A 27,485-nucleotide genomic window follows, 5' to 3' on the forward strand; every position below is an offset into this window, starting at 1 on the left:
CTATTGAGCCTCATTCATTTCTGTAGAGCTGAACTATTAAGTGGGGAATGACAGGAGGGCAACATATCATCCTCAGAGGTCTGAAAGACTCGCCTCATCTTCACACCTGTGCTTCAAGGAAAGAGCAGCTTTATTTTTGTTGCTCTTAGCAAATGCTTTCCCAAACTTTTCTTAAAGACTGACCCCAGCCAACCTGGGTAGTTGGCAGATTTTGTTCCGGGGAGGTGTTTTCCCTTTCATTGCAGAACCAGACTGCATGAATCACCCTTTCCTTGCACTGGGATTTTAGCATCTCTTCATCACAAGATAACAACCTTGCATAGTAGAATAAGGTGTTATGTTGGGTGCTTAATATATAGAGGCATAGAATTGGTCTTAATCTATAGGTTAAAGCATGACAGAGACCAGTGATATACAGCCAAGAGAAAAGAAGGGAGGAATTAGTTTACAAGGTTCCTAAAAGCTTTGCACGTTCATATTTGAGCAATCCAATGGTGTGAGTAGCTCTGGCCACTCTTGCCTGCATCCACAGTCACGAATGCTTCATCTACCCAGGGATGAATTAGATGGACCTGGAAAAACATAATTGTGTTTTCATGGACCCTAAGTAGGGTCTTGATACAGAAGATTTGCAAAACCTGTGATGTTTAAGCCAGTTGCAGACAGTTTTTGGGTCAGGTCATTTCTTAATCAGACATGACCGATCTGATATTTCCAGAGGTATGAAGCATCTTCAGGTCTGCTGAGTTTCACTGGGATTTTTTGATATTCAGCATTTCTGAAAAGCAGGTCCATTATGTTTGGGTTGATGGGTTTTCTAAGGTGCTGTAAAACATTTTGTGAAGGCTCTCTTTTCAAGGGGCTGTGTCAGAGGTGCCTGTGAAATCAGTGACCCCAGAAAATGCAAGCCAGGCAGGGAGATTCAGAGACAGGAGTGGAAACCTCCCACCATCAGTTCACCTTCAGCTCCTGGAAATCCTTCTTCCCCATCCGTTGTTGCTTAAGCTCACTTTCCATATGATGGCAGAGCTGACAAATCTTTGAGAATTTAGAAAAATCATTGAGATTTTGCTTTATGGTGACTTTCCTGGTCTGGCTAAACAAAATGATCTGCAGGAGTGGTCTGAATCTAGAGTAATCTCTAGAGCTCAATATGATGCAGCCAGAGGAATCAACAGGAACAATTTAAATTAAAGATTTTTAAAATTAAGTTTGTGTTTTAATGAGGGTGTTAAAAATAATCTTCATCACCAGATAGAGATACTTAATAAGTTGCCTTAATGTTAACTCCTACCTGAGGGAATCCCAGAAAAATTGGCAAGACTTTGCAATGCTAAAACAAGCTGCAAATGTATTCTTGTTCATCAACCTCTGCATAAATCCCATTTGCATGGAAGTGCTTCTGAGGCATCAGCAAGACTCAGTTTCTTCCTCTGCTACATTCTAGTTTGGTAGACTGAAAAAATATATATTAAGTGTAGTCTTTTCCACAGGTGACAGCAATGGCTTCCCTCCTCCCCCCCGCCCAAACAGCATCTGTTCTGTAATTAGGTTCTTGGTGAGGTCATGTTCTTATAGGAACCTTAGCTCAGCAGGCACCAGCTCTCACGAGGGATTTGAAGTGCTTCTAAATACCTATGTTTAACAATTATGAGAACACATCACAGGTCTGTGCTTCCACATCCCTGTATCTAAATAAAATGTTTCCTCTGTTCTTCAGAGAGTGAACCACCTTCCTCTTTGGTTTCTGGGATCATTGACTACAACATGCCCCTCACCTCTACTTACCTGAAGCAAATGAAGCTGCGGGTAATGAATTCACAGGAACAGGTGAGTCACGCTCCGGGTGCAGGGCAGTGCGAGGTGCAGAGTGGGTTTTTGCCCATGATGAAGGGGTGAAGGGATTGACTGGTGCTTGGCACATCGATTTTTGGAGGATGCTTTTGGAAATAGCTGGTTTGTCCAGGCAGGCCAGACTCTGACCAAGTACAGCAAGTGTTGGTACGTGGAAGCTGGGAGGGCAGTGCGCCTCTGATCTTCTGGCTCGGCGAAAGCAAACAGGGCTACTTCAGCTTAGTGTCAGTGGAGAGGAGCAGAGATGGAGCTGATGCAGTTATTGCTTATAACAGTCTGCTTGTTCTTTAGACATACAGTTATTCTAAGAAATTGTCTTAAAAATAAATATGGCAAATAGGAATTTGTTCCTTTACCTCCTCCTAATTGCCTGGGAGCTTTAGCTGATGGGGTCTGACACCCAGACTCTGCTTTGGTTACTCCAGTGCTCTCTTAAACTGATTGGCAACTTGAGGAAGTTCAACCACAGCCATTCTAGTTTTGTGTCAAAACAGGAGAAGGCTCAGTTGTTTGATGAGAGTGTTAAGCCACTGGATTTTGATCTGGGAATGGATGGGGCAGACTCCCACAGGATTATATCCAGGCTGTGCAATTTTCTGAAGTTCTGCAGGTGCAGAATTAGCTATGGGAACCTCTGTGCACCATGGAAACAGTCTATAAAAAGAAAAGTATGTTTTACTTGCTCCCCACAACCTGCACTGGAAACCAGTGCTGGATTTTCTTTCCAGCACAGTGAAACCTGAGTCTGATCTCAGACATTACTGCCAGTTTCAAGAAGTGAAAGAGTTTGCATTGTGCAGTGGTGGAAAACATTACTGATGGATTGAACTGTGAAGTTGTGCCCAATGGATACTTTTATCTAGTGGCACCCTAAAGGGACATTTGCTGGAGCATCCATTGCCAGCATGTAAAATGCCAGATGTGGGTTTGCTGTCAGGAGTTGGGGAGATACTGAGTTCCTCCATGGCTTCAGCAGTGAAACCTTCTCGCTGGAGGACAAAATGGCATCTGACAGGAAGCACTTACGTGTTGTGGAGCTTTTTTCCTTTGCACATGTTGGACACCTGAGTGGGTTTAAAGTTTTGTTTGCAATAGGTTATGTTATAGCTTTTGAAACGTAAAAGGCTGTGATGTGCCAGGTTTTGCGCTTGGGCTGGGTCAGGTGGTAGAACTATGGACAGCTCCGGGCTGTATGGCTGGGCTGGGCTGGACTGGGCTGGGCTAAATTGGGCTGGGCTGGGCTAGGGACATGGAGTGGAAGGATGTCTGCTTCCTGGCATCTGATGGCTGCTTCAGGACCACTTTTGGATAAAGAGGATCAAAAGCTGGCATATTCCAATGGCCTTTGCCTTGTGCAAAGTGTTTGCCGGGTCTTGGTGCAACTCCTAGCAGAAAGGCGTTGAGATTGCAGACTCTACCATTGTCCATACCATTGACTACCAACCTGTTCTTCACCAAGATTAAGGGCTCAGAGGGCCATGAATTGTGTTTTTCAGCATTTGAGGCAGCTCTTTCAAGTTAAGTTTGATGTATACAAAAGGACGGTCTGAGAAGATTGTCTAGTTACCATTTATGCGTTTTCTGCCGGTTCCTCTTGTCTCCAAAGCTCTGTGCCAGGGAAGTGTGTTATGAAGCTTCATTAAACTCCTGTACCCAGTTTCTACAGGTAGAAAACTGGACTTGCAGTTTGGTCTTATTTCCATAATAAAGAACACCCCAGAAGCTGGCAGGCTTTAGTACTGAATCTTGAGTTTTGAAGCTGCATGCTTAGGGATGCTTGTTTTGAGAACCTCGGTTGGTAATTTAGAGATTTGAGAAATTTATACCCTGAATTTTGGTTTAGCAGTTTGCACTGGAGCTGTCACCAGATATATAGATATAACGTGCTGCTAACATGAATACTCTTGAAGCTCGCTAAGATCAGAATAGAAGCATATGCCATACGGGAACAAAAAAGAGACCAGCTGAGGCAACCAGCAGTTGTTGGTTTAGATCATAAATCAAACGGCTTGATGTTATTCCCTGCCTCTAAAGTTTTTGTTTTCCTGAGCTCTCATTGGTATGTTGCAGTGCAGCTTTCTAAGCTTTTCAAGCTGTAACAGCCAAGGGAAAAACTATTTGGAAGAAGTAAAATTTGCCATACAGTGTGTTACTGAAACTGATTCCTGACAGCAAAACAACAAAAGATCAGTCTTATTGCTCAGACTTCTGAAGAATTAAAGCTTTCCTTCAGATCTGGAGATAACAACAGTCTGGAAAGGATACAGGTGGTTGGACCCAGTGGAGAAAATCCAGCGTGACTTGGGTGCCATCCGTTCTGAGATACGGGACACTCCCCGGCTTCCCCTGGGGAAACAAGTGCTGTGCTCCTAATGCAGCTGTGGCTGTGCCTGAGCTGCTAACACTGAGGTAGTTGTGAAGAAAACGTGTTTAATAATATCAATACCAGGCTTCAGTTCCCTCCACCAAGAAATCCCCTGCTATTTTTTCCCTTCTTCATAGTTTGCACTGGAAACATGACAGTACTGTCCATTTTTCCTGGAGGATCCTGGCAGTCTTTGTGGAGCATGGGCTGTGAAACGTGGGCTGCTGCTCTCCCCAGGGAGGGAGCCTTAGAGTTAGGGAGTTGCAGCTGTTGGGGTTCCAGGTGTTTACAAACTGCAAAAGTCCCCTAGAGATGATAGAAATAAATATGGCTTTGCTACAAATGCAAACCAGGAAGAAAATACAACCTGCTTTTAAAGTTTGTTTGCACTATACAAACATGCACTGCATGGTTTTTATATATCAACATTTACAAAATGATATTGGTTCCTCTCTAGCTCAGTTTTGCTGCCATGCCACCTTACTGCCTTGCACTCACTAACATTTGATGGTGATAATAGAAATAAATTAAGCAACGGACTTGTGTTCAACTTGGCTTTTGCCAAAAGCAATTATTTGTGTGCAGCAGCACCAGGAGGAACTTGCTTCACTTGGGATAACAATGAATGAATTTATGCCAAAGTGGCCTTTTAACTACATTATTCAGGAAAAAAAAGTGTACGCATAACTGTAATTTATTAGTGCTGTTAAGTACATCACTATTAGGGCAGCAGTGTCTCCACAAGAAAGCACAGCCAGGAGAACCTCAGAGAGCGCATTTTATCTCTACTTAGGGACAAAAAACAGTCAGGAGAGGAGCTCTTTACATGGTTGCTCACAAAATGAAGAGTTCCTGCAGAATATATTTCAATATATTTCTTGGAGTCAGTACATTTATTCTGGTATGATGGAAAACAACAGTGACCCATGCTGCTTAAATTGGGTTCACTAGAACTTGCAGGAGCTTCTGGGGTGTGAGTCTTCCTTCATTCCCATTTCATACCAGTTCTCACATATGTGAGAAAAATCAGGCCCCTTACCCTTTCCACAGAGTGCCGAATTAGCTGCGTTTCAGGGTATCTACTGAGGCATTAAAGCTTCTCTGAACTTCTGACCTTCCCAATCTAGCAGCAAAAAGGAATTAAGATATTTGATATTTATCTATAATGATCCTTCCACCTCATTTTCAAATGATAAATATTAGCATTTTAAAATGATTCGTTATTCGCGTTTATTGCAGTCATTTTCCAGACAATCTTTTCTGTCTTACTCAAACTCAGCCTTGGATTTATTTTTCATGCCACACTGTTGGGCATGATTTCCACTGGTGGCTGGTGGAATATGGAAGATTTTAAAAGAAAAAATCCATGAAATGCCAGACTTGCTCTCTGCCCTGGAGATTTTGCTGCCACCTTGGCAGACACAGTCCAGGGCCGAGTAACCAGGTTTAAATGATACAGAAACATTTTCAAAGGTTGCTTCAATGACTGCTGACAGAAGGTCATGCAATCAGTGAATGGCAGGAGCAGCTCTTGGTTGAGAAATAACACGAGCACTTTTCTTGTTGCTATGGCTTTGCTACACTGGCTTGTAAGTGTTTGAGAGGGACAGAGCCTTGTCCTGCACTGTCACACACTCCATCCATCCAGTAATTTCCCTGTAAACGTGGAGTGTGTGACAGTGTGTGGATGTGGTTTTCAAAACACGGTTTCAAGCAATGTTTTAACCCAAACAGCAGGGTAATCCTGGAACGGGGGATGCAGGGGTTCAAATCCCACGGATGTACAGGGAGTTGGCTTCCTCCAGTGCTGGTGAGGATCGAGCCTCCTCTGCAGGATTTGGGAGCTCACGGAGCCTCACAACCAGAGGCTGGTTTGCAATGGTAAATCCTCCTCCTTCCACTCTGCCTTCTCCCTCATCCACACATTATTGTGTTTGCTCACTTCAGTGTCTCAGAAAGCTCCAATATTACCAGAACAGCTTATATGCATCTTCCCCTGGCAGCTTGCTTGCTTTCTTCTGCTTCAGATCCACCTCCATGCTAACCCTGGGGGTGCAGAACTGGCATGGGAGAGGCAGCAGAGGCGGGGAAGGACGCGAGCGGCTGCAGAAGAGGGCACGCTAGATTTTCATTTTCAGTCCATAAGTTCACTGGTGAGAATTGCAGACATGTCATTTCACATAGTCCAGAGACCAGCACCAAATCTGGCAGAGCTGGCAGCTGCTGTGCAAGATCCGGGACCTGGATCTTAGTGAAGGGATCCCAAACAACCGCTGTATGTATTCACAGATGTGAAGAGAAGGCAGAAGCATGCAGTCAGTGTTTGGAAGGAAGTGGAATGATGCGTTTTCATCACATGAGGATGATAAGGTACTTCCCAGTCCATTAAAGAGTGTGTTAAACATCTTCAGGAATAAATACCTCTAAATCAACTTGATGAGATAACTCTCATTCAAGAGGCCTTTCCTTGGCTTGGGAAGACATTTGTTCCCTAATGTTAATTTTTAAGACATTTTGGAACACTAGAAAAGTTCCCTAAATGCACCCTTACACACAGAAGAAAAGGGAATACTGGCCATACACACACTGAGGCACCGTGACCATAGCTGTTTGAAATACCGATTTAATCTGTGCGATAAAGGCTTGCTCATAGATCTGCATCAGCAAAGCCCTCTAGTGGAGATGCAGCTTCTGCTGGAAGAAGTGGGCTTTGCCTGATAAATTTAAATTCTCTCCTAAATGACAGACTTTGTCCAGGCAGAAGCCAGGGAAGCGGGTCTAGCCATCATAACAGCATTCTTTACTACCAAAGATAGTTTAGCAAAACTTTCATCCTTGGCCTTAATGGCTCATGAGATGCAGGAGGTCAGATGATCAAACCATTTAGCCTGATTTCAGACCCGTGTGAATAGCTTGCTTTCAGTGAAGGTCAACTCATTTTTGTTATTGGAATTAACTCCGACGTTCCCAGCTAGTAAAAACTTAAGAGCTTTTATTTCCTATTTTGTAGGTCTTTCGGTATTTTTCCCAGCATAGCTGCATTACAGGTGAGCTTTGTGTTTGTCAATGCAATGCTCAATGCAAGCAAATAATTTGAGACCCCGACTTGGGCTGGCTGGAATAAATCCCGCCACTGCAGCTTTCATCTTCAAATGTGTGATGCCAGAGCCATGACTCTGCAGTTTTGGGGAAAATCATGTTATTTTCTGTAAGAAAGGAGGTGTTAAATCAAGTGGCATTGCCCGATTCCAGTGATGCTAGGCACGACTGGACCTCTTCAGCTGCTCAGGTGTATTTAATTGCTGCATGCGACTGGTCTGGTCCGTTTTCTTCACTGGTAGCTGTGCACCGGTGCAGAGAAGCTGGTCCCTTTCCCACTCTGGTCCCTTCCCAGTGATGTTGTGCAGCTTCACTAAGGTCCTGGAGAAGTGGCTGGGGGAGGTTAACAAGTTTATCTCACTCTCTGTTTGAGTGTGTAGAGCTGTGGTTGTCATGCTAGAGAGGGCTGGGTTGGATCAAGCAGGAGCAGGGCATAGCAGACCAGGTGTGAATGGGGCAGTAGAAGCCTGCAGCAGGAATGCCTGGGAGGAAGGATGGGTCAGAGACACTTGGCCTGGGGAGCGTGGAGTCCCCTAGGCTGGTGACAGCGACTCCACGGAGCTCAGCACTGCATGCGCGTGGCAATCGGGTCCCGCACTGACTGGCCCAAGCAAAGCCCATGTGGCTTCCCTGCTCTCTCCATAGCAAGGCTCTTCTGCACTGGGGCTGATCCACCTGTGGGTGATTAGAACTGATTGCCCTCCACCACGCACACCTACCCGCCAGTGCATGCTATCCAGCAGTGCAGTCTGAGTAGCCTGTTAAAGCCGAGCTGCTTGAGCCTCTTTCTGGGAACACTGAATGAGTAGTGCCAGAAACCACCTTATCTTTCTTTAATTCATAATTTCTTCCAAGTACCTCCCCTATCTGGTGAGGAGAGATGCTGCCCATTCCCTGTGCAGTAACCAGCATCAAAGGCAACTTTTCCCAATAGAACTGGAAACAAAGTTTTGGTTCAGGTCCTGTAAAATGGGGCTAGGAAACATTCCCAGGGGAAAAAGTAGAGCCCTGTACCACATGGTGATGAAAGTATTTTATGTCTATGGAATAGTCTTATGGATCCTGTTAAATTTATCCCGTACCTGTGGAAAGCTTCACGCTGGTGAGGTTTTCTGCATCATCTCCCAAGCTCAGGTGCTGACCTGCCGTATGTTGACTTTGACCAAGTCACACAAATGGCTGTTTCTTAATTGCCTTCTCCCTTTAAAAAGGGGATAATACCTTAGAGAGACTTCTGAGGTCTCGCTCACTAATAAAGCTCTTCAAGAGCTTGGATGGCAACTACTTTGAGAGTGCTAACTATTATTAATGATTTCCGTTATTACAGAAGATGAAGCTGTGTGGTTCAGCTTTTTAACCTTGAATCGCATACTTGCTTTTGTTTCCGCTGCTGTTAAACCTGTGTAGGCAGGCTTGTACCTTGCCTGCTTGCACAGACTCCTAAGACCCATATGAGCCTTGTGTGCGCAGAAGGAGTGTGTGTATCTCTGAGGAGTCGGTTTTACTCATAAAGATGGATTCTGAAAATACGGTATGGCTTGAGAATGGCTAAAAATGGGTTTATTGGTGGTTCTCTTTATGGTGACTCAATTCTGATTCGTGTGGCCAAGAGATAAGTTGTGAGGGTCATTGTACATTGCCAGTGTATAACCGGTGTCGGTGCTGTGGGTTCAGGCTTTGGCAAGAAATGTTAGGGAATATTTGACCATGATTGACCCATCCCTTCAAGCACCCATTCCCTGTACTCCAGAGGAAGGCAAATTCCATCCACAGAAACAAATCCTTTCCTGCTCCTTTACTTGGCAGTGACTGGCATACCCTGCGAAGTACGGAGCTGTATTTCCTTTCCATCTCTTGGTCTTGGCTCCTGGGAAAAAAAGAAACCAAAACCTTTTATTCATGCATATGCCAGATGCTAACAACTGCTACTTTTACAGAAGGAGCAAGCAAGATGAAGTGGGAATACAGCCCTCAGCCCACAACAAATCTGGTCTATAATGAAGTTTCCCAAATCTTTACTTTCCTTTTTCCTGACTGTGCCCTGGCTGGCAGATAAGTTAAAATATGTTGTCGATAAAAGCCGTATATCCTCCTTGTGCCATGCGACTGGGGCCCTCCTTTGGCAGCTTTTCTGCAGCGCTGTCCCTCATGCCCCCCTTTTCTTACTGGCCTCGCCCCTGAGAGACGCACATTTTAATGCTTATTATCCAGTAGGGTTTGACAGTCACGGAGGACCCAATGCAGGAGGTCCCATTTGTTATTTAACCTACTTTTCAGAGGCACAAGGACATCAAGTGACTCGCACAAGGTCGTGCATGAGTCAGTGGCATGATGGCCAGATCCTGTCGTCCTGCAGTCCCGTTCTCACCACTAGATCAGTGTGCCCACACTCATCAACACCACAACTATGCAATCAAGCTCCTACAAAGTGCCTTAAATGTAGTTTATTCCTGGGTTTGACAGCAGCCCTGGTATTCTTGCAGAGCCTTGCCTTAGGAAAATACGACAGACGAGGTTAGGGCATTGTTAGTGGTGCCCTTGGATGCGCCACTGCCTGGTACGCAGGCAGGCTGTGGTGCAGGGGTCATTACAGCCATGGCATGGCTTTTCTCTGGATCTGCAGCTCAGGCTCTGGTGGCATCCAATGGGACCCTGTCCGGGCAAGCACAGCCTGGCAGGGAGCCCTAGGTTTTCTGCATGGGCTCTGTGCAAAGGGGCTTGCAGGGACCAGAAGTAATGAACACGTTGCGAGGAGAGAGGGAAGGAAGCAACTTATAAATAATATATTTGATGTATATTATATATATAATATAATAACAGTAGTACTGGTTTATTATGGTGGGATTTTTTTAACATGTAATCCCGTAAGGCACTTACCCCTGTTCCTGACAACTTGATAAATTATTATTACTAATTCTATATCTAATTGCCAGTTATGTCCCCCTAGATAATTTGAACCCGACAAATACCCACTAGAAAGTAGCTCGCCACACCGTTTCCCAGAGCTCCCTAGCTGTTTCTGGAGACAGCCCCTCTTCCGCTGGTGAGCCCCACTTCTGCCAGCCTCGTGACCCTGAGCGCTGGCACAAACAATTGCATTTCTGTCGGGCTCATGACCCCACTTGTAATGGCAGTGACCCCCCATGGGGTCAGGACCCCTCCCTGCACCAGTAACAGCTCCTGCCCAGCAGCTATTGCTGAATTGCTGTTCCTCCCTTGCTCCCTGCACGGACACGGCTGCTTGGCACTAAGTTTGCCAATGTGAAATTTAGGTTAATCCATTTCCAAAGTGGATTAACCTAACCCATACAAAGGCACTTAGTATAAAATAAGTGTCCACATGGTGAGGCAGCACAGAATAGTGACTGAGCTTCAAACTCGCACCCTGGCTGGTTTGTGTCCCCTGCGAGCTCTCCAAACAGAGGGGCAGGCACCTAGCTCTGACGGGGACATGCTCTCCCAAATGGCTTGAAGCTGGTCTAGCTCGAAGCCGAAGGGAGTGCACAGAGTAAACAAAGCCCAGCAATGGGAAGGGGTTAAAAGCCGTCCCTGCTGAGGTCCACAGCAAGTCTCCTGTTCACCTTAAATGGTCAGGATTTTATTTTAGCTTCAGGGAGGAGCAGCAGCCATTGAGCTCGAAGTGAGCGCAGAGCAGGCCCCCACGGCTGGGGGCTCACAGCCTGCTGCCCTCCTGGCTGGCTGCTTCCTGTGGGAGCGCGGGAGGCCCCCAGGGCTCTGCTCTCACCCTTCAGCCTCTGGCTCCATAGATCAACCTGGAGGAGTTGGAAATGCAATACCGAGTAATACCCATTTTTACCTCCAGCCTCAGATCTTCCCAAGCCACCCCTCCTCCCTTGCATGCTCTCCCTGGCAGTGAAGTGGTTAAGGCTGGAGTAGAAAACATAATTGGGCATCCGCACTAACAAGCCATAAACATGAATGTGGCAGTTCCCATCCTCGGCTCTGGCACCGGCCTACCGCAGGCTCTGCCACTGAATCCGTTACACTTGGTTTATTTAATCAAAATTTCCTTCGTAACCACTAAAGAGTGAGAGACATAAAATGGGCTGGGGAGAGGGATGCCGAGATGCTGGTGCCCATTGCCACGGGCCCCAACCAGGCGGGAGGTCACTGACCCGCTGTCGTCAGGGCCCTGCCTAGGAGATGCCAGGGCACCCCATGCTGCCTGCCCGGAGCCAGCTTGCAGCATCCCCAGCCCAGAGCCAGGTCACAGCATCCCCAGCCGTCTCAGGGACCTGGTGGCACGGTGCCTTTCGCAGGGCAGTGCTGGAGGCATGGCTGCGCTCGGTGGGCAGCATTGGTGTCAAGGAGTTGCCCTGAAGAGCTGCTGATTTAACAACAGCCAGATCCAACGTTCAGACAGAGGCTGCAGCGCTGAGCGATGCTGCTGCTGGCAGAGTGGGGTCTTCTTCTGCTCCCATGGTGTGATAGGGAGAATCATCTGAAACAAAAGGATTCAGCAGAGGCGGCAGCGCAGGGCCTGGGCACCAGTGCACCCACCCAGCACAGGGGAAGGGGGCTGCGGGGTGCCTAACCGCCGGGGTCCTGTACCTTGCACCCCGCGCCACGGGCAAACCCCGGTGCTGGGCAGCCCGCAGTTCCCGGGGCCGGACTAAACCGGGCATCCCCGGGCGGGCTGGGGGTCACAGTGCCGTGCCGGTTGCAGCCCCCCCCCGCCCCCTTCGTGCTGTGTGCCGAGCTGAGGGCCTCCGGATGGGCTGCAGGCCCCCGGGGCCGTGCCGGGCGGAGGATGCCCGGGCGGGTTGCACCCCCCATGCCGTGCCGTACCGAGCCGTACCGAGCCGTGCCGCCGGCCGTGCATTCTCCCGGCTCTCCAGCAGGCGCCCAGCCCTGGACATTGTCTCTTCCTCCCGGAGGAAGGGCCCTCCCCGGCCCTCCACAATGTGCTCTTCCAGGCGCGGCTCCCCGCGCCCCCCGCCGCTCCCGGCCCGGTGCGCCCGCCCCCCGCGGCCCCGCTCCCTTTCCCCCGCCGCCCCCGCCCCCTCCGCCCGCCGCCGGGCCCCGCTCGCCCCCCTCCGCCTCCCCGGCCTTCCCCCCCCCCCCCGGGAGCCGGGAGTGACGCGCACCGCAGCGCCGGCCCCTCTCCCCGGGCAGCAGCTGGTTGTCAGCCTCTCCGGAGCGCCGCCAGCCCGGGCCCCCTCCCTCCGTCCGTCCCTCCGTCCGTCCCTTCGTCCCTCCGCCCCGCGCTCCCAGCCGCGCCGCCGGGCTGGCGCAGGCCGGCAGGCCCCAGGCCCCGCTCCAGGTAGGCGCCCACCCGCGGGGCTCCGGTACCGGGGCGTGGGGGGGGCGTGGGGGGGATGCGCGGGGGTTCCACGGGGGTTCCACGCGGCCGCGGTGGTGCGGGGGGTGGGTGGGTGGGGGGGGAGTTGGCGGGCGGGGCGGGGCGGGGCAGCGGGCGGGAGGGGGGGGCGGCCACGGGGCCCTGCCCCAACTCCGGGGGGAGCGGCCGCGCCGCCCCGCTTTCCCCGGGAAGTTGCGGGTCGCCCGCCCGGCTTGGCCGGCGGCGGGGACGGGGCGGCGGGGCTGGGGTGGGGGAGTGTTTGGGGGGGGGAGGAAGATCGGCTCGTCCTTCCCCGCGGCCGGCGCGGCTCCCCCTTCCCCGGAAGAGCACAAAAGCGCAGAAGAAAGTGGGAGGAGGCGGCGGCGGCGGGAGCGCTCCGGCCCCATCAATTCCCGGGCACCGGCCCCGCGCCGCCATCGCCGCGCAGCCCGCCCCGGCCCCGGTCCCGGGCGGGGATTGTGCTGGAAATAGCCGCCTCCCTGGAGGTAAAGCCCTACTTACGTGTCAATCCCCGCCGCACGCTGAGCCCCGTGCGCCAGCTCCGCACACGCGCGGGCAGGTCTCCATCGCGGGTGTATTTATTTATCTGCGGGCGGGGGGCGGGACGGGGCCGGGGACGCGCTCGCCCGGTTCTCGGTACCTCGCCGCCGCGGGTAGACATGCGTGGGAACCGCGTCCCACAGGGGAAAACACCGGGGGGCAACGAGGGGACCCCCAGCTGCTGTCCCCGCAGTGCTGCTCTGCTCGGCCGCCCCATCAAATCAGGCCCCCCCCCCCCCCCCCCCCCCGCCCCGCGAAACCCTCTTCCCGGTGCTCGTGGAAGAGCAAAGTGCCCTTTCACACCGCGCGGTTTATGTGTATCAAGACACCACCCCCACCTCGCGTGGAAAAGCAAACGCCTGCCCGGCTGGGAGCAAGTTCAGGTGCTGGGGAGGCGGGTGCGGGGCACCGGGGAGGAGGGGGGACACGGGGGGACCGGGACCGGGTCGCCCAGTCCCCCCCCCCGGCCCGGCGGCCCCCGCCTTCAGCACCTCCCCGGTGAACAGCAGGAACCGGGGGCAGCGGCTGCTGGAAGGGGCTACTGGGGCCGCCTCCATCACCCTGCCCAGCAGCCCTCTGCTTTGGGGCGGTGGGAACACACCTCGGGGGGGGTTCTCCTAGAAGAAGAGCTCTTAGAGAAGGGGGAGGGGGAAGGAGGTGATGATCCTCCCTTCCTCTTCCATTTGCCTTTCGTCTTCTAAATTAACTCTTTTGCCCATTTTTGGGAACTAACAAATACTCGGTTTTGCCATGTCCCGTAGAAATAATCAGAAATTGCAGAAAATAAGGATGTAAGTGACCTGACAAAGAGCGCTGGGGATGTTCTGTTTGGTGTGTGAATTGCACACACGAGTAGGCAGCACAGTCACAGCTCGCTGCCACCACAGCCAGTGTACACCCTTGTGCTTTAAGGCTTCTCGGGCTCTTTGAAGCAATGACCACCACAGTATTTGTGGCTGCAGTATCAATCTTTGACCTGAAGTGTTTTATCTTCCATTAGTAAGCCTTTCTCTGCACTGAACTGGTTAAGTTAGGGTCAAATCTGGTTCAATACCTTCTTGGCATGCTCAGAGGGCCGGGTTTAAACAGTTGCTGAGACGGAGATGAGGCTGCCTTCCTGAGAGCTTGTCCCTGAGCGCCGTGCTGCTGCCATGGCTGGCAGTGCTCTGCCCCGTGCCGGGGCTGGCAGGTCTGGGGGCTGCCTGTGCCGGGCAGGTTGTGGCTGGCACAGCAGTGGAGCAGCTCCGGGGGGCTGGCGGTCACGCATTGCCTTTTGTTGACTCTAAAAACACGACTGCTTCTGGTGGGAAGCTGAGCGTGGCTGCGTGCTGGGGAGGTTGCATGGCACGCAGCCTCGGTTCCTGCTCCACCAAAGGAAATCCCATTGGGATAGTAGGCTGTGGCATGAAAGGACATGTTTTAAAATAAAAGGACTCAAAGAGAGAAAATAAACCATCCTGAGACTCAGAGCCTGGAATATTAAGCGTGAGGCACAGTGTGTAAATGACTGGAGAGAGACTTGCAAGGCAGTCCCTGAGAAACTGAGCCTGGCTGTAAAATAAGCAGGTTACCGATAGCCTTGCATATATTTACAAGATACGGTTATAAGAGTAGCTTCCCCCTGCCCTGCTCCAGCCTGTACTATGGGAGGTTGGTTTCCAGGAGGGAGAGCCGCTGGTGAAGAAACATTGCCTAGCAGTTAAAGCCTTGCAGTCCGGAGGTCTCGATTGTGTTCCTGGATCTGCCAGCGACTCACTGTGTTCTTGGACCAGCCAGGGCAGCTGTCAGTACCCAGGGTTTCCAGCTATACAATAGGAAGAATACTTTTCTAACTTGGAGGGAAGTTGAGAGGCTCAGCAGATGCCTGCACACACGGTGCTCGAAGTTTAGTGAATAGAAAGTGGGACAGAAATGCAGAGTGTGAGTCCTGCACATGTGAGTGTCTGCCATTGCCAGTTAGCAAATGCTGGCTGCAAGTGTCTGCAGAGCAGCTGTGAATGTCGGACTGTAGATAAGGAAAGGAGCAAGGATGTTGTTTTCCAAACCCTGCGCAGTGCTGGGAGCCCTGCTCCAATGTTTGGGTGTGGCCTGTGAATGCACCAGCAGGATCCGACTTCCCCTTGCAGAAGAGGAGCTGTGTGCACGTTGCCTGACCCTTGATCGCTCAATCCCTTGAACGTTGGAAACAAAGCGATGGGACTTTACTGTGGGGTGAGGAGATCTCTGGAGATCTGGGAAAGGCAGGAAGGAGGAGGGCGGAAGCAGTGGTGCCGAGGTTCATCTCTGGGCTGGCTGGTTGGGCTGTCACTTCCATCTGTGCCACGAGTGGCGTGGAACTGGGGAAAAGGCGGCCAGTCCTGAGACAGGCACTAGTAATGGATTGTGTTCTGTTTTCTAATGAAAGTTTCATTTGAAGTTTGTTTACAGGAAAGAAGAAATTAGCAGAGAGAATTCTCCTGAGAACACAGAGAGGAAAAAGAATGAGCTGCCTGACTTGCAAGCCAAAAGAGGGTGGAAGGGTAGATTAGATTTACCGTATTGCTCCGAGTTGTAGCTGTTGCTGCTGTTGAGAAACACTTCCATGTTTGGCTGGACAGTGGAGCCCACTTCGAGGCTGAGCCTTCAGCCAGGTTATTGGCATCCAGGGGAAAATCAGAGCTGCGCACTCAGCTAGAAATTGTGATCCCGCTCTGGTGTCCTGTGTTTCAACATGGGATGTGTGCTGTGCTGCCATCCCACTGCTCAAACAGACTGAAATGGGGCTGCTCCTGGGCCAGGGCTGGGCAGATGGTGCTCTGGGCCTTGCTGCCAGGGTCTCCTGTCCCTGGGATTGTCCCTGGCATGAGGACGGCAGTGCCAGCAGTTGCTGCTGGCACTTGATGGGCAGCAGGAGGAGGTCACAGTGCTCAGCCTTTGGTCTCTGAGAGGTCCCCTGAGGAGAGAGCTTGCTGGTGGCCTCTGGTGTCCCAGCGAGCAGTGAGGGAGGCAGCCGAGGGTCAGTGGAGGCTGCCAGAACCACGGTGACCGGGTTGGCCGGAGCCGCACTCAAGGTCGGGGCCTTTCTCTTGCTTTAGGGAGGAGGTGCAAAGGAGCGAGGAGCTCCCAGGGCACCACAGTGTGGGCAGAGCTGTGGGAGCTGCCCCAAGCCAGCAAGCAGCAGAGATGCTCTCTCGGCAGTTTTCACCACTGGCTTCAGCTGATCCCTGTTGCCATGTTCACCCCAATGCCGCCTGCACAGTCGGCTTTGCATTCCCTCGAGGTGGGCTGTGCTGTGGGGGCTGTGTGCTGTCAGGAAGCTTGTCCTGTTGGTGTTTTGGCCAAGGGTATTAGTGCTGGAAGGCAGCAGGCCCTGGTTGGAAAGCAAGGGGTGACAGGGTCGCCTGGCAGGGTCCCACAGCAGCCTGCATTTTCTGCTGGTGGCTGGATTCTGGACTCATGAACTTGCAATGGACTTGTCTGACTTGAGACATTTATAGCTTATCAGTATCTGGTTTGATACACAGAGTATTTCTAATAATAGGCGAATGTTGTTGCACCTCGAGAGAATTGTACACATTTATAAAGCACTTTACATAGCATGTGCATGCGAGGCATCCTTCACGTCACCGCTTTTCCACCATGCGAGCGCATGGAGAGTGTGATGCCTTCTGGGTTGCGGTTTGGGTGTCAAGGCTGGGCCTTTTCCACAGCTGAGCCCCTCAGACACTACACCTGAGCTTTCCAAAAACATTGTGGGTCACTCCCAGGGCTCCTCCTTCTCACCAGACAGGTGAGAGACTCCGGGAATTTGCGTTTGTCTCTTAAGCTCTGACAGTAATCTTGAGTAAGCCTTGTGAAGGAGGCCAGATATTAGGGTGGCTGCCTCCCTGCAAATGCTTACAATAAAGAGACTATTTATAGTTTGCAACAGGGAGACCTTTGCAGTTCTGTTCCTGTACGTACAAGATGGAGTTTCTGGAGAGGCAGGATTGCTTCGTGGCTGGCGTAGCAGCGGTGCTGTGCTGAGGGATGGCAGTGGGGATGCCATGCCTCCCCCCTGCCTCCCACCTCTCCTGCTCTGCCTGACCTGGGCATGGGGGGCTGCAGGGGTCACCTGGCTGGCAGCCCAGGCGGGTCTGGGGGTCGGAGTGTCCCTGTCCTGTCCTGGTGGTGGGTGGGCGTGGGGCTGCTCAGCCCTGTCTGTCTGTCCATCCATGCATATGGGGTTTCACAAGCTGTAAATTCCAGGAAACTCCCCGGGAGGCATATCAAGGGAGTGGGCTGGGGGCGGGTGCGAGCCCTGAGCCAGCAGATGTGTCTGCAGGGATGAGGAGCGGGGAGGAAAAGCACAAAACTGTCTTTAAAGACATTTGTTTGTTCACAATAAAAACTGTCAGCCAGCGGTGACCAGACAGGGCAGTTTTTATGAGGTGCAGGCGTAGGTTGGAGGGGTGCTTGCCAATTGCTTCTTACAAGGGAAGGGAGCAGGGATTGTATTTTATCTCAGGACCAGGGGGAGAAAAAAAAAGAGCAGAGAGTTTACAAGCCTTTGAAATGTTTCAATCAAAGGAAAGCACAGTTGAAAGTGGTTCTAGAAACATTTTTGGTGTTCCCCTGCACCCCAGGGCTCTGGATGTGGTCTCCGCCTGTTGCTTTGGGAGGGGAGCAGGGAGAGGAAGGCAGATAAAGGGATCACCAGTGGGACCGTGTTCATATGGGGACACGTATCTGCTTCCTCCCGAGCTGCGTGTTGGGAGAGTTCAGCCCGGGGAGGTCCCACAGCCCCTCCTCTCATTCAGGATCTCAGTGCTGCCTTTATGATGATGGTTTTGAAATCCTGTGGCTGACCTTTCCGGTGCTGGAAGCGATCCAAGGGCTGTGTCTTGAAGTACTGTAAAGGTTAGTGAGAAGGGAGAGAGAGGGAGAGAGAAAATGTCCTTTCAGCTGCAGGAGTGGGAGAGAGGAATGTCATCTATGCTGTTGGGGAGCGGGTGGCTGGCTGGGCTTCACAGCCTGAGCTGGAGCATCCCTGCTTCGCTGGGGACCTTGCTTCCCCAGCCCCTTACCAAGGTGCACATCCTCATATTTGATCAGGGTAGAGAGGCAGTATCCCTTTGGAGAGGGCTGGAGGAGCAGTCCCTCAGGGTTGTGCTCTAGGAGCCTCCTCTGCAGCATCAGGCAGTGCAGGTCTTTGGGGACTGGCACAGCTATCCAGATCTGCCCCACTGGCCATTCCCTGCTGGTGCCAGTCCTCTGGTGATTCCCGTTGTAGCCAATGATTTGATTTCAGAAAAGTCCAAGATGTTTTACAGGGCCGTTTCAATGGAGTTGCACCCCATCCTCAGCTCCCACACACCACTGCCTTGCCAGAAACATGCTGGGGTGGATGGAGATTAAAGGGTAAACTCCAGGACTCAGCCATCCGCTCCTACAGGATGCGAGCTCTTTCTAATTGTCCGCAATTAGAGACAGTGCCATTGCTCAGGCACGTCTTCAGGCAGGAAGCAGAGCCTGGCCGTCCCTGCTGGGGCAAGCCACCTAGCCTGGAGGACGGAGGGAAGGGCTGGACAGGGAAGGGCTGCTCGCTGTGGCCTTGGGGACCACTGAGAGGCCAGCAAGTGTTCTTGGGGGGCAGGACCTGCAGACCAAATTGTTTTTAGGAAGGAGTGTGGTGAGGAGATGTTAAAGCCAGAGAAAGAAGGAATGAAAATAGCTCAGCGAGTTAACCCTTTCCTGCTTGCCTCCAGGATGAGACATCGGTAAGCAGTGAGGACTTTGATATGAATGACTCCACATGGATCTCAGCTGACCAGCACCTGAACTCCAGCCTGAGCCCCAGCCAGGACGAGAGCATGCGCAGCCCGCAGAACCTGCACGGCCAGGAGGATGGTGAGTGCCCCAGCGGGAGGGAAGAGCTCTGCGCCTCTGCCACAGGATGTTTTTGTGACTTATTAAACATTAACCAGTCCTTTCTGATCAGGTGTCCCACCTGTAGGATGGATTTCATATCAGGACAGGCTTCGAAGCAGCACTGACTCCCAGTCCTTCCAATTTAGCCTCTGGGTTCCTGCTCAGCCAGGGCCCTTCTCAGCTCGGAGCTGATGGTCCTTGTGCAAGGACCGGGCTCCCAGCTCCTCCAGAAAGAGGTCACCAAATTCTCTCCTAAGGCATCAGGTTGTAGTTCCCCGAGTGTGAGGAGGAGACCCCCATTAGTGCTGAACTGCGGGCTGTGTGCTGCCCTGCCGCAAGAAGGGTGCCAAGGCTTCACAACACAGGTCGCAGATTTCCATGCTTGGAAAACTGCATCTTAGACAGCGTCTTGGATCCCTCAGGCAAGAAATGTGTAATCTGCAATAGCCAACAGTGATGAGGGCGTGGGGTGGATGTGGGTGTCTCCTCACTCAGGGCAGGTGGTTGGAAGGGGCTGAAGGTGGCACACATGGGATGCGTGGGAGGAAGTGTTTGGTGAAGAGAGGTGGTGTGTTACTTCTGTGAAACATGCTAGTTTAAAATAAAAGAGCAAGTAAATAAATGGTAGAAGTACAAGTTCAGGGCAGAGTTCATCTCTGACACTTGGAAGGATTTGGTGGTTGGACTGTTACCGGCTTCTGCTCAAGAAGTTGAATCCCTCATTGTCACCAGCCCGGCTGCTGCTGGGAGAGCGAGAAAGGAGCGGAGGAGTCAAGGGACAACCCAGGCTGGGTTGGTGGTGCTTTAAGAAAGGGGACTGAAAACCCATCCTGGAGGAAAGAAAGGGCTTTTGTGCTGGCAGGTCTCCTTAGGGTGGCTTTTAGCTGCTTGTGTGGCCAGCAGCAGGGACAGCGGGGACACTGCTCTCTTCAGTACAGTATGTTGTGGCACTTGAGTTTCTATTACAAATCTGCATTTTTGAGAAACTGCTGTTTTTAACTAATGAGCACCAGCCCTGGAGTCAGGCAGCCTTGGTGAGGATGTGAAACCTGCCTGCACTGCACTACATCCCTGTCCAGCAGGACGGGCAGTGGCACTTCTGCTTGTACAGGGCCTGGCAGAGGGGCTGTGCCTGTGGCAGGAGGAAGGGTGTTTTGATGGTAACACAGCTGCTCACATTAGAACTGTTCAGCTCTTCGGGACCAGGCTGCAACCTCTGCCCCGAGCAAGCGCTGCCTCTTGTACCTGTGGCCTGGTCAGGTCTTTCTGCACCCCCTGAACTTTGCCATTCTCCCGTTGGGACATCTTGGGCATGCGGCTTATCCCTCACCACTGAATTCCCAAGTCTCATTTACAATCTAGATTGACACGGTTTTGATCCCTTTGCTGAACAGTATTATTCAACAAGACAGTAATTTAATAAGGGACTTGTGTATTTAGGCAAATCAAGATGTTCTCACTAAAGCTAAATCCTTTCTCTGTCTCTCTCTGCCCTCTTAGGAAATGCTTCTAATTTTTCATGCCCTGTGGTTTTTCTTCAGAAGCAGGTGTCCTCTTTGGGGCCCTCTTGGCTCCTTTAATTTCTTTTGTAAGTTTCAGTGGTAAGCAATAAAGCACAAATAGTGCTTTCCTTTTTGCCTGGAATGCAAGTATGCCCAGGGTGTCCCTGGGGTCAGCAGAAGGCTAAACCGGGTAGACTTTGGCATATCAGAAGTGATGGAGTTGAAGAGTAAGCAAGGCAAGCCCAGGATTACTAACGAGGCCCATCAAGAAGCCAGGGACTGGGATTTCCATCAGGCCGTCATACTTCAGGGGGCATTTTATGGGACTGAAAAGAGGTTTTGTCACTGTGGTGAATGTCTGTGTCCTGTATCGGAGCTCTAAAATATCACAGGGGTGAAAGGCCTCCTGTCAGTCCCTCTGCCAAACCAATGCTCCCATCCAGCACTGAAACACGTGCGAGGATGAGAAGGGAATAAGGATGAGGAAGCAGCCCAGGTGAGCCAGGAGGGCAGCAAGTCACTAGAGGAGGTTGGAGCAGAGAAGGAGCACGTTGTGAGAGGAAAGGCAAATTACTGGTGTGGGGAAGGGAATGTGCATGAATCAAAGTGTCAAGCACTCTTTAGTTTTCTCTCAACCCATGAAAGATCTTTTTTTGGAAGCAAATGTGTTTTACCGGGTTCACACTGGCTTGCTAAGGCTGTGTACATGCAAGACTATCCTAAGGAAACCAACTCAATGTGAGTAACCAGCCCATGTAAACTGCACAGTCCTTGGAGCCCAGCTGGCCAAGGTACCCCTCACAGAGTGCCTGCGCCAGGGCAGCCCAAGGGCTCTTGTCAAAGTACTCAGTGCCAAGACTGGATGTTTATCCATGTTTCCTGCTCAGCTGTCCACCGTACCCTGCAGCAGCCCAACAGAGCCCCAGTCTTCTTCCACCAGCTGTAGGAGATATGGCCAGTGCTGCAGTGAGCCCCGCACCTCCCCTGCAGCCAGGTTGGGCTCAGCTCCGAGCATCCCGACACTGCAGCAGGGTCTGGTCGTATGCCGCCTCCTTTGGTCAGGAACTTGTTCGGGACTCAATACTCTCCTCCCTCTGGAAATCCTTCTGAGTTACTAAAGTGCTCCAGCCTGCTGCTGTCCAACAGGCGGGATGCTTGGAGTGTGTATTCTGTGAAAGGCTTCCTAAAGTATAAAGTTTTAATGAAGAGTTGTCTAGTAGGAAAGCAGTATCATCTGACATGCTTGTTTAAAAAAATCTTGTTTAAAGTACCGAAGCATCAACTCCAGGTCTTTCTGAGGCCTGGGAAGAGCAAGGACTCTCCTATGGCATACGAGCAGAGCAGTGTGAAATCCAGAGAGGCAGGAAAGCAGGGAACTGCCATCCCATGCTTTGATATGCAGGTATCTTCTAAATCTTCAGAGAGCTAAAAAGCAGCTAGGATGAAAGCCAACACCTTCTTTTGTCTCTGTGCCCAGAAACCTTGGCCCAGTATAGCCATGCTGCAACCAGCATCAGCCCTTGGAACAGCAGGGATAACAAATTAGACCTAATGACTTTGGTGGGTAAGGGACAGAGAAGGCACTGTTGGGAGAGCATCGGCAGCAGAGCTAGGGTTTCTGCTGGGTTGGTGGGCACAAGGCAGGATGCAGGACACACCAGCCAGCTCTGAGCAGCGACGCGACACACATACACTCGCTCCTTCCATTTTCCTTTGTTACTCATCCTGCGGGCCCCCGTACGGAAAACATGAAGCTCCCTGCAACATCCCATCCCCGTCGGATGTTGCTCACAGCATACATGCCCACAGGAAGCCAGCGGCTACCCAAAGCGACAGCAAGATCAACATGAATTCTTTGCTGCTGAAGCGGAGCTATTGTGCAGGACATCCTGGAGGGACATGTCTGTGGGAGCCAGCATGCATTCGGAGCAAAGTGACCCTGAATGCTGTGCCGTCTCACTGTCTGCCGTGACAGTCACCGTCCCTGAAGGTGTCCTGTGCTGGCTCCCAACTGAGTGCAGGTCCCAGCACCTGGCCCTGACTTGCTACAGCAGTTTCAGCTGGAGTCTGTCGATCTTCAGAGCCTGTCTGCATCCACAGGCGAGCGCAGCATTACATAAACCTCCTGGTTTGGTCTGGTACATGACGCTGAGTGGGGTATCCCACCATGGGGATGCTGTGACCTGCTGGTGAGTGCAGTGCCCTTAAAAAGAAAGCAGGAGGCAGACTCCCAAACTACCGGCGTATGTGACATGGCAAAGCACTTGAACTGATGTAGAAGGTGCCTCTGTCTTGCCTGCTAATAGGATATGTCTTACCTCGTCTGTGGCCATACATCCTGCTTCCTCACCCAGGAACAGTATTCAGCCCACAGACAGGGGTTGCTGCTCCTTAGTGCATCTTGCCTGATCCTTCTGAAGAGCAGGGAAGGGTGTAAGAGCTGCTTTTTCTGCATGGGGGGCATGGGGTTGCTTCATGGCACCATGGTGGGACAGATCCCCTTCCAGCTGAGGTCCTTGGCATGCAGTCCTCACTTGACTGGCAGTGTCCCCGCTGAGCTCACTCTGCCTGGAGCAGCAGTGGCTAATCCAGACCTTGCAGAAAGGACTTTCTTAACCTACTTAACTGTGAAGGCATGTACTCCTTGGGGCATCCCTCAATGTGGCCGGCTGGGAAGGCTCCCGGGTGTGTGGACATCCCTCAGGAGTGCTCCAAGGAGGGGACCTCAAGGACATTCAGGCAGGCATTATTTCAGGGCACTGTCCTGGGAGCAGGTACGGCACGTCACTCCTGGACACCCTGCCCTGAGACCAGCAGGTAAAGCACTGAGCTGTCCCCAGCACAGCAGTCTCTCTTCTGGTGTGGCACATGTCCCACATGGTGCTCTGGGTCACACTGCTGTTATTTGGTGAGATGACCACAATGTGCTGCACATCACCAGGTTCCCCAAACCACCGACCATACTTTCTGGGGAGGAGAGCAGCCCTCTTGCCAAGCATAGACCAGAAACCAGGCCTGTGCCTGCACAGCGAGCTCAGCTCCTGCCTGTAGGACCCCACACACCAGTCTCACACTAGGCTCCATCCCCAGGGCAGCCGTGATGCCCTGCTCCACACCTGCACCTCCCTGACAGCTGGTACCTGACCACAGGGTGATGGCACCTTCCTCACTTCGCCATAACAGGGTCACTTACGATGGGTGGAATCAGATTCCCTGACGCCACCAGGGCTTTCCTCAGCCAGCCCTGTCCCTGCTCCAGGTGAGCACAAATGCACCTTTGCCAGCCATGGGGAAGGCCCAGCAGATGCATGGACAGCCATCTAACAGCTGGCCACTCTAAGAGGTGTTCTGCAAGTCCCAAGACCCTTGCTTTTCCCAGGCTGCAAAATCTTCACTGTTTTCAAGGCTTCCTGCACCAGTATTGAATTTTACCCTCTCAGAAGCCCTAGCTCAGAGCCTAAACAAGACTAGGAGCAGCATCCAGGCCTTACAACAGCTAGACATGACCTTACCTTATTTTTCTTAGGCATATATTTCCTCTCTCCCCGGAATGTCCCCACACCATAATTCAGTAAGTATGTCCCTGCCCTGCCTGAGCAGTCTGGGCTGATGGCTCTGCTCCCTGTCACCTCTTCCACTGGCACGTCTGCTTCTCCTGAGCAAAGGCCTTTGCCAGCAATAAACACTCTCCTTTCGGCCTCTTTTGAAGAGCTGTCCTTTCCTGCTGCTAGACTAAGTGCAGCACAGATGCTGCAGGGCTGTGGTGGCTTCACCAGCCTGTCACACTGAACTTGGCTCGGAGCTCCCTCCTGGCTGGCGTGGGCTCTGCCGAGTCAGTCGGTTCATACTGCTGGTGGACGGAGCAGAGTTTTGGGGGCCTCTTCCTTTGTCTAGAGCAGAGGATCACAAGACTACTAGGCAGGCAGTGCTGCCTGTGCCCCCACCTTCCTCCCCATATCGAGCACTCCCAGCCAAGGGGGTGAATGGGGACAGCAGCATGAGTCCTGCAGTGTGTCCCTTGCCTGGGAGGGTTGCAGAGCCCAGCGGCTTGGGGATGGTCCCCATTCTGTCCTGCCCAAAGATCTGCGGGTGAGCAGCAGGGTCTCTCTAGGCCTGTGCTGGAGGTACCAGCTTGGTGTCAACCCTGCCCAAAGCCACCAAACCTGTTTGTTTGGTGCTGGGAGAGGAAGTGCCTGGGCAGCGTGGGGCCATGGTGTGTCCCCTCCCTGCGGCAGGATCCGGGCGGCTGTCAGTGATGGTGGCACAGGGAGAGGCTTGGTCTGCACCACCTCCTTCCCTGCTATGGTCAAGGGCTGGCTCCTGGCTCAAGCACCCCTTGAGCAGCAAGGTGGCTGGAGGAGCAGCAGTGTGACGGGTTGGGAGGAGAAGGGAAAACTGAGCAACAGAGCATGTTTGTGACAAGGCTGCTTTCTGCAGTGGGAACTACTGAGCTTTGGTGCATGGGAAAATGTCCGTCATGGGGCTGGCATGGTGAGGTCCCAGTGCCGGCGGGAGCTGCTCCATCAGGCTGGGCAGTGGAGCCGGGGGGAGACAGCACCGGGGGGCACCTTTCATGCTGAGGGAAGGGGAGCTGGCTGCACAGCACTGCCTTGTCCAGCCGAGCTTGCATGCGGATGCGCATTGTGTCCAGCTGTGCCAGATGTCTGGCTTGTCGAGGGCTCTGGTCGAAGGCAGGGACCCGGGCAGGGAGGACAGAGGGTGCACACTTCGTCTGGGACATAACAAGGTTTGCATTAACGAAGGAAGACAGGAAATAGAGCGCCTTAACTGGACACGGGCCATCCCCACCACTCCACAGCCCCCAGTGACATTTCTTTTTTCTTTCTTATGCATCTTGGAGGCAATCAGCTGGGCGGGACCTGGAGAAAATGGGCTTCGTGCTCCTGCCATGCAAGCAGTGTGCGGCTGGGGTGGCTGCGGCAGCCGTCACGGCCAGGGCCTCTCCCACTGCTCACCACCCAGTTGTGGGTGCGGGAGCCCCAGGGCACCGCTCACTTGCACCTAATGAATGCAGCGCTGCCGCCCAGCCATGGCCCCCCGTGGGGCCCCCGTTCCCACTCAGTCTCTCTAATTTGTATTAAGTATCCCTTCCTCGAAGGCTTTTCTCCTCCCCTTCTTCCCCCTTCTCGTCTCTTTTGTGAGTGAATAATTTATGGCACTTTTCATCTTCCTGGCTGTTGTTCCAGGCAGGAGGTGGTGGGATGGTCTGCGCCCTCCTGACAGCCGCTTTCAGGCTGGGTGCACAGCTCCAGCCCGCGCTGATGCCATGGCAGGGTGGAAACAGGGCATCCTCCTTCTGGTAGTGATGGGAAGTCTAAGGTGGGAGCAACAACCTCTGCCATCACCCCGCTGGCCATGGGCAGGCAGAGCAGGCAGGGCCATGGCTGACGGCTCGATGGCAGTCCATGGGGGACCAAGGGCCCACTGGTGGGACCCGACAGTGGCCGCAGCACCCGAGGCCGTACAGGCAGACAGGCAGCAGCCGAGGGAGAGCTGTCCTGATGATGGCTGGAGGCTCCCGCTGTGGTGGGGCACGGGCAGGGCCGGGCAGCCCCTGGCCTGCCGTGCGGTGCGGGGCTGCGGCGAGGTTTCCGTGGGCCGCTGGCTCTTACATAAGCTCATTGTTTTCTGAGTCAAAAGAGGTTTTGTCTCCACTCTGGAGATGTGACAGGAGGAGGAACAATTTGCCCCATTCATCTTTAACTCTGCCTTTGGAGAGCAGCACGGTGGCCTTCGCCGACAGAGACGTTAAACCCAACCACTTCCCCGCCATAAAATCTCCTGGGGAGCAGGTGTTGGAAATCGCCCCTTCCCCTCCTGATCTCCACAAATCCAGCACCACAGAAATCAAGGATAATCCAGCAGCCTCTTCAAAATGAAAATGCTGAGCCCTGATTAATTCATTTAATAAGTGACTGATCCCCTCCTCCCCCAGCACCGCAGCCCAAGAAGCCATTTTGCTTCTCACTCTCCTGGGCTGGGCACTGCCGGGGAGAGGCTGAGGCCACAGCAGAGGCACGAGGCAGCATCCCATGGCTTCCTTGCTGTCCTCGCTGCTCGCCCAGCCGCAGCCTGGCCTCCGCCATGGGGCCAAGGAGGGCAGTGCTTCACAGGCCTCGGGGCTGGGTGGCCTCTGCTGGGTTCTCCAGCCTCACCAGCGTCCCCAGCACGGTGCCAGGTTCTCTACCTCCAGCCTGTGGAACCCTGGCTCAAGGGGATTAAACAGGAGAATGAAATATTCCATTCTCTGACCAAAAGATCAAACCAGTTAGAAGTGACATTGTTTTTACAGTTCCATCTGCTTCAATTAGGGTGGGGGGGTGGAGCAGGGGGGCTCCCAATTATCCTCATTAGAGGGGCTCCTCGTGCAGCCAAGCTCCAGCCGTGAGCTGGGAGCTCACCAGGCTCGTGCTGGTTGATAATGAATATATTCATGGCTGCACAGCCTGGCCTTGCTCGCCTGCTGCTGCTGGAGCCCTACTTGTTATGTGTGTTTTGGGCACTCACTGGAAGCCTACAGAAAACCTCTCCAAGCTCAGAAGTTCGATGAGTTTTACCAAAATGGTTACTCTCTGGGAGCGCGGCCAACACAGCCCCACTGCTCCTTAGTGTCCTGTTGCAGCTGCTGTCAGCAGAGCAGGAGCCTAAACCCAGTCCGAGCACCCAAGGCAGGAGGACTCCTGCTTCCTCTCCCCCAAGTTCTGCATTGCTGCAGAGTGACCAGGCCACTGCTTGAAGCTGGCCATGGGCTGGAGATGCCCTAGAAAAGCTACCTGGGGAGCCGCAACGGCACCGGCAATGGCATGATCCCGTCCCATCTGAGCCAACCAGGAGAGCACAGCACTCCCTCCCCAACCCGTCTGCATTTTTAAGCTGGCCAAAGCCATTCCCA

The 27,485-nt window shown here is 52.6% G+C and overlaps 1 protein-coding gene and 1 long non-coding RNA gene across 5 annotated transcripts in view; one reads left to right on the forward strand and one right to left on the reverse strand.

Moving 5' to 3' along the window:
* NOL4L (nucleolar protein 4 like) overlaps nucleotides 1–27,485 on the forward strand; it is a 69,336-nt gene that overhangs the window by 24,588 nt on the left and 17,263 nt on the right. The window contains exons 4-5 of one of the 3 annotated variants that reach the window (XM_075109044.1): nucleotides 1,721–1,830; nucleotides 18,908–19,049. In XM_075109044.1, the coding sequence (XP_074965145.1) occupies nucleotides 1,721–1,830; nucleotides 18,908–19,049 (252 nt within the window). Of the gene's footprint in view, nucleotides 1–1,720; nucleotides 1,831–12,392; nucleotides 12,603–12,894; nucleotides 13,127–18,907; nucleotides 19,050–27,485 lie in introns of those variants that run through there. The other 2 variants (XM_075109045.1, XM_075109046.1) reach the window with 2 other exon arrangements.
* Nucleotides 11,208–12,368, reverse strand: LOC142064289 (uncharacterized). 2 transcript variants are annotated; one of them, XR_012663049.1, is made up of 2 exons: nucleotides 12,138–12,368; nucleotides 11,208–11,780 (listed from the first exon to the last, which is right to left on the reverse strand). It is a non-coding gene; the product is annotated as an uncharacterized LOC142064289 (long non-coding RNA). The 2 variants fall into 2 exon arrangements; XR_012663050.1 differs by having other exon boundaries at nucleotides 12,128–12,368.

This window comes from Phalacrocorax aristotelis, chromosome 13 (assembly GCF_949628215.1).
Source record: "Phalacrocorax aristotelis chromosome 13, bGulAri2.1, whole genome shotgun sequence".
Taxonomy (NCBI): Eukaryota; Metazoa; Chordata; class Aves; order Suliformes; family Phalacrocoracidae; genus Phalacrocorax; species Phalacrocorax aristotelis.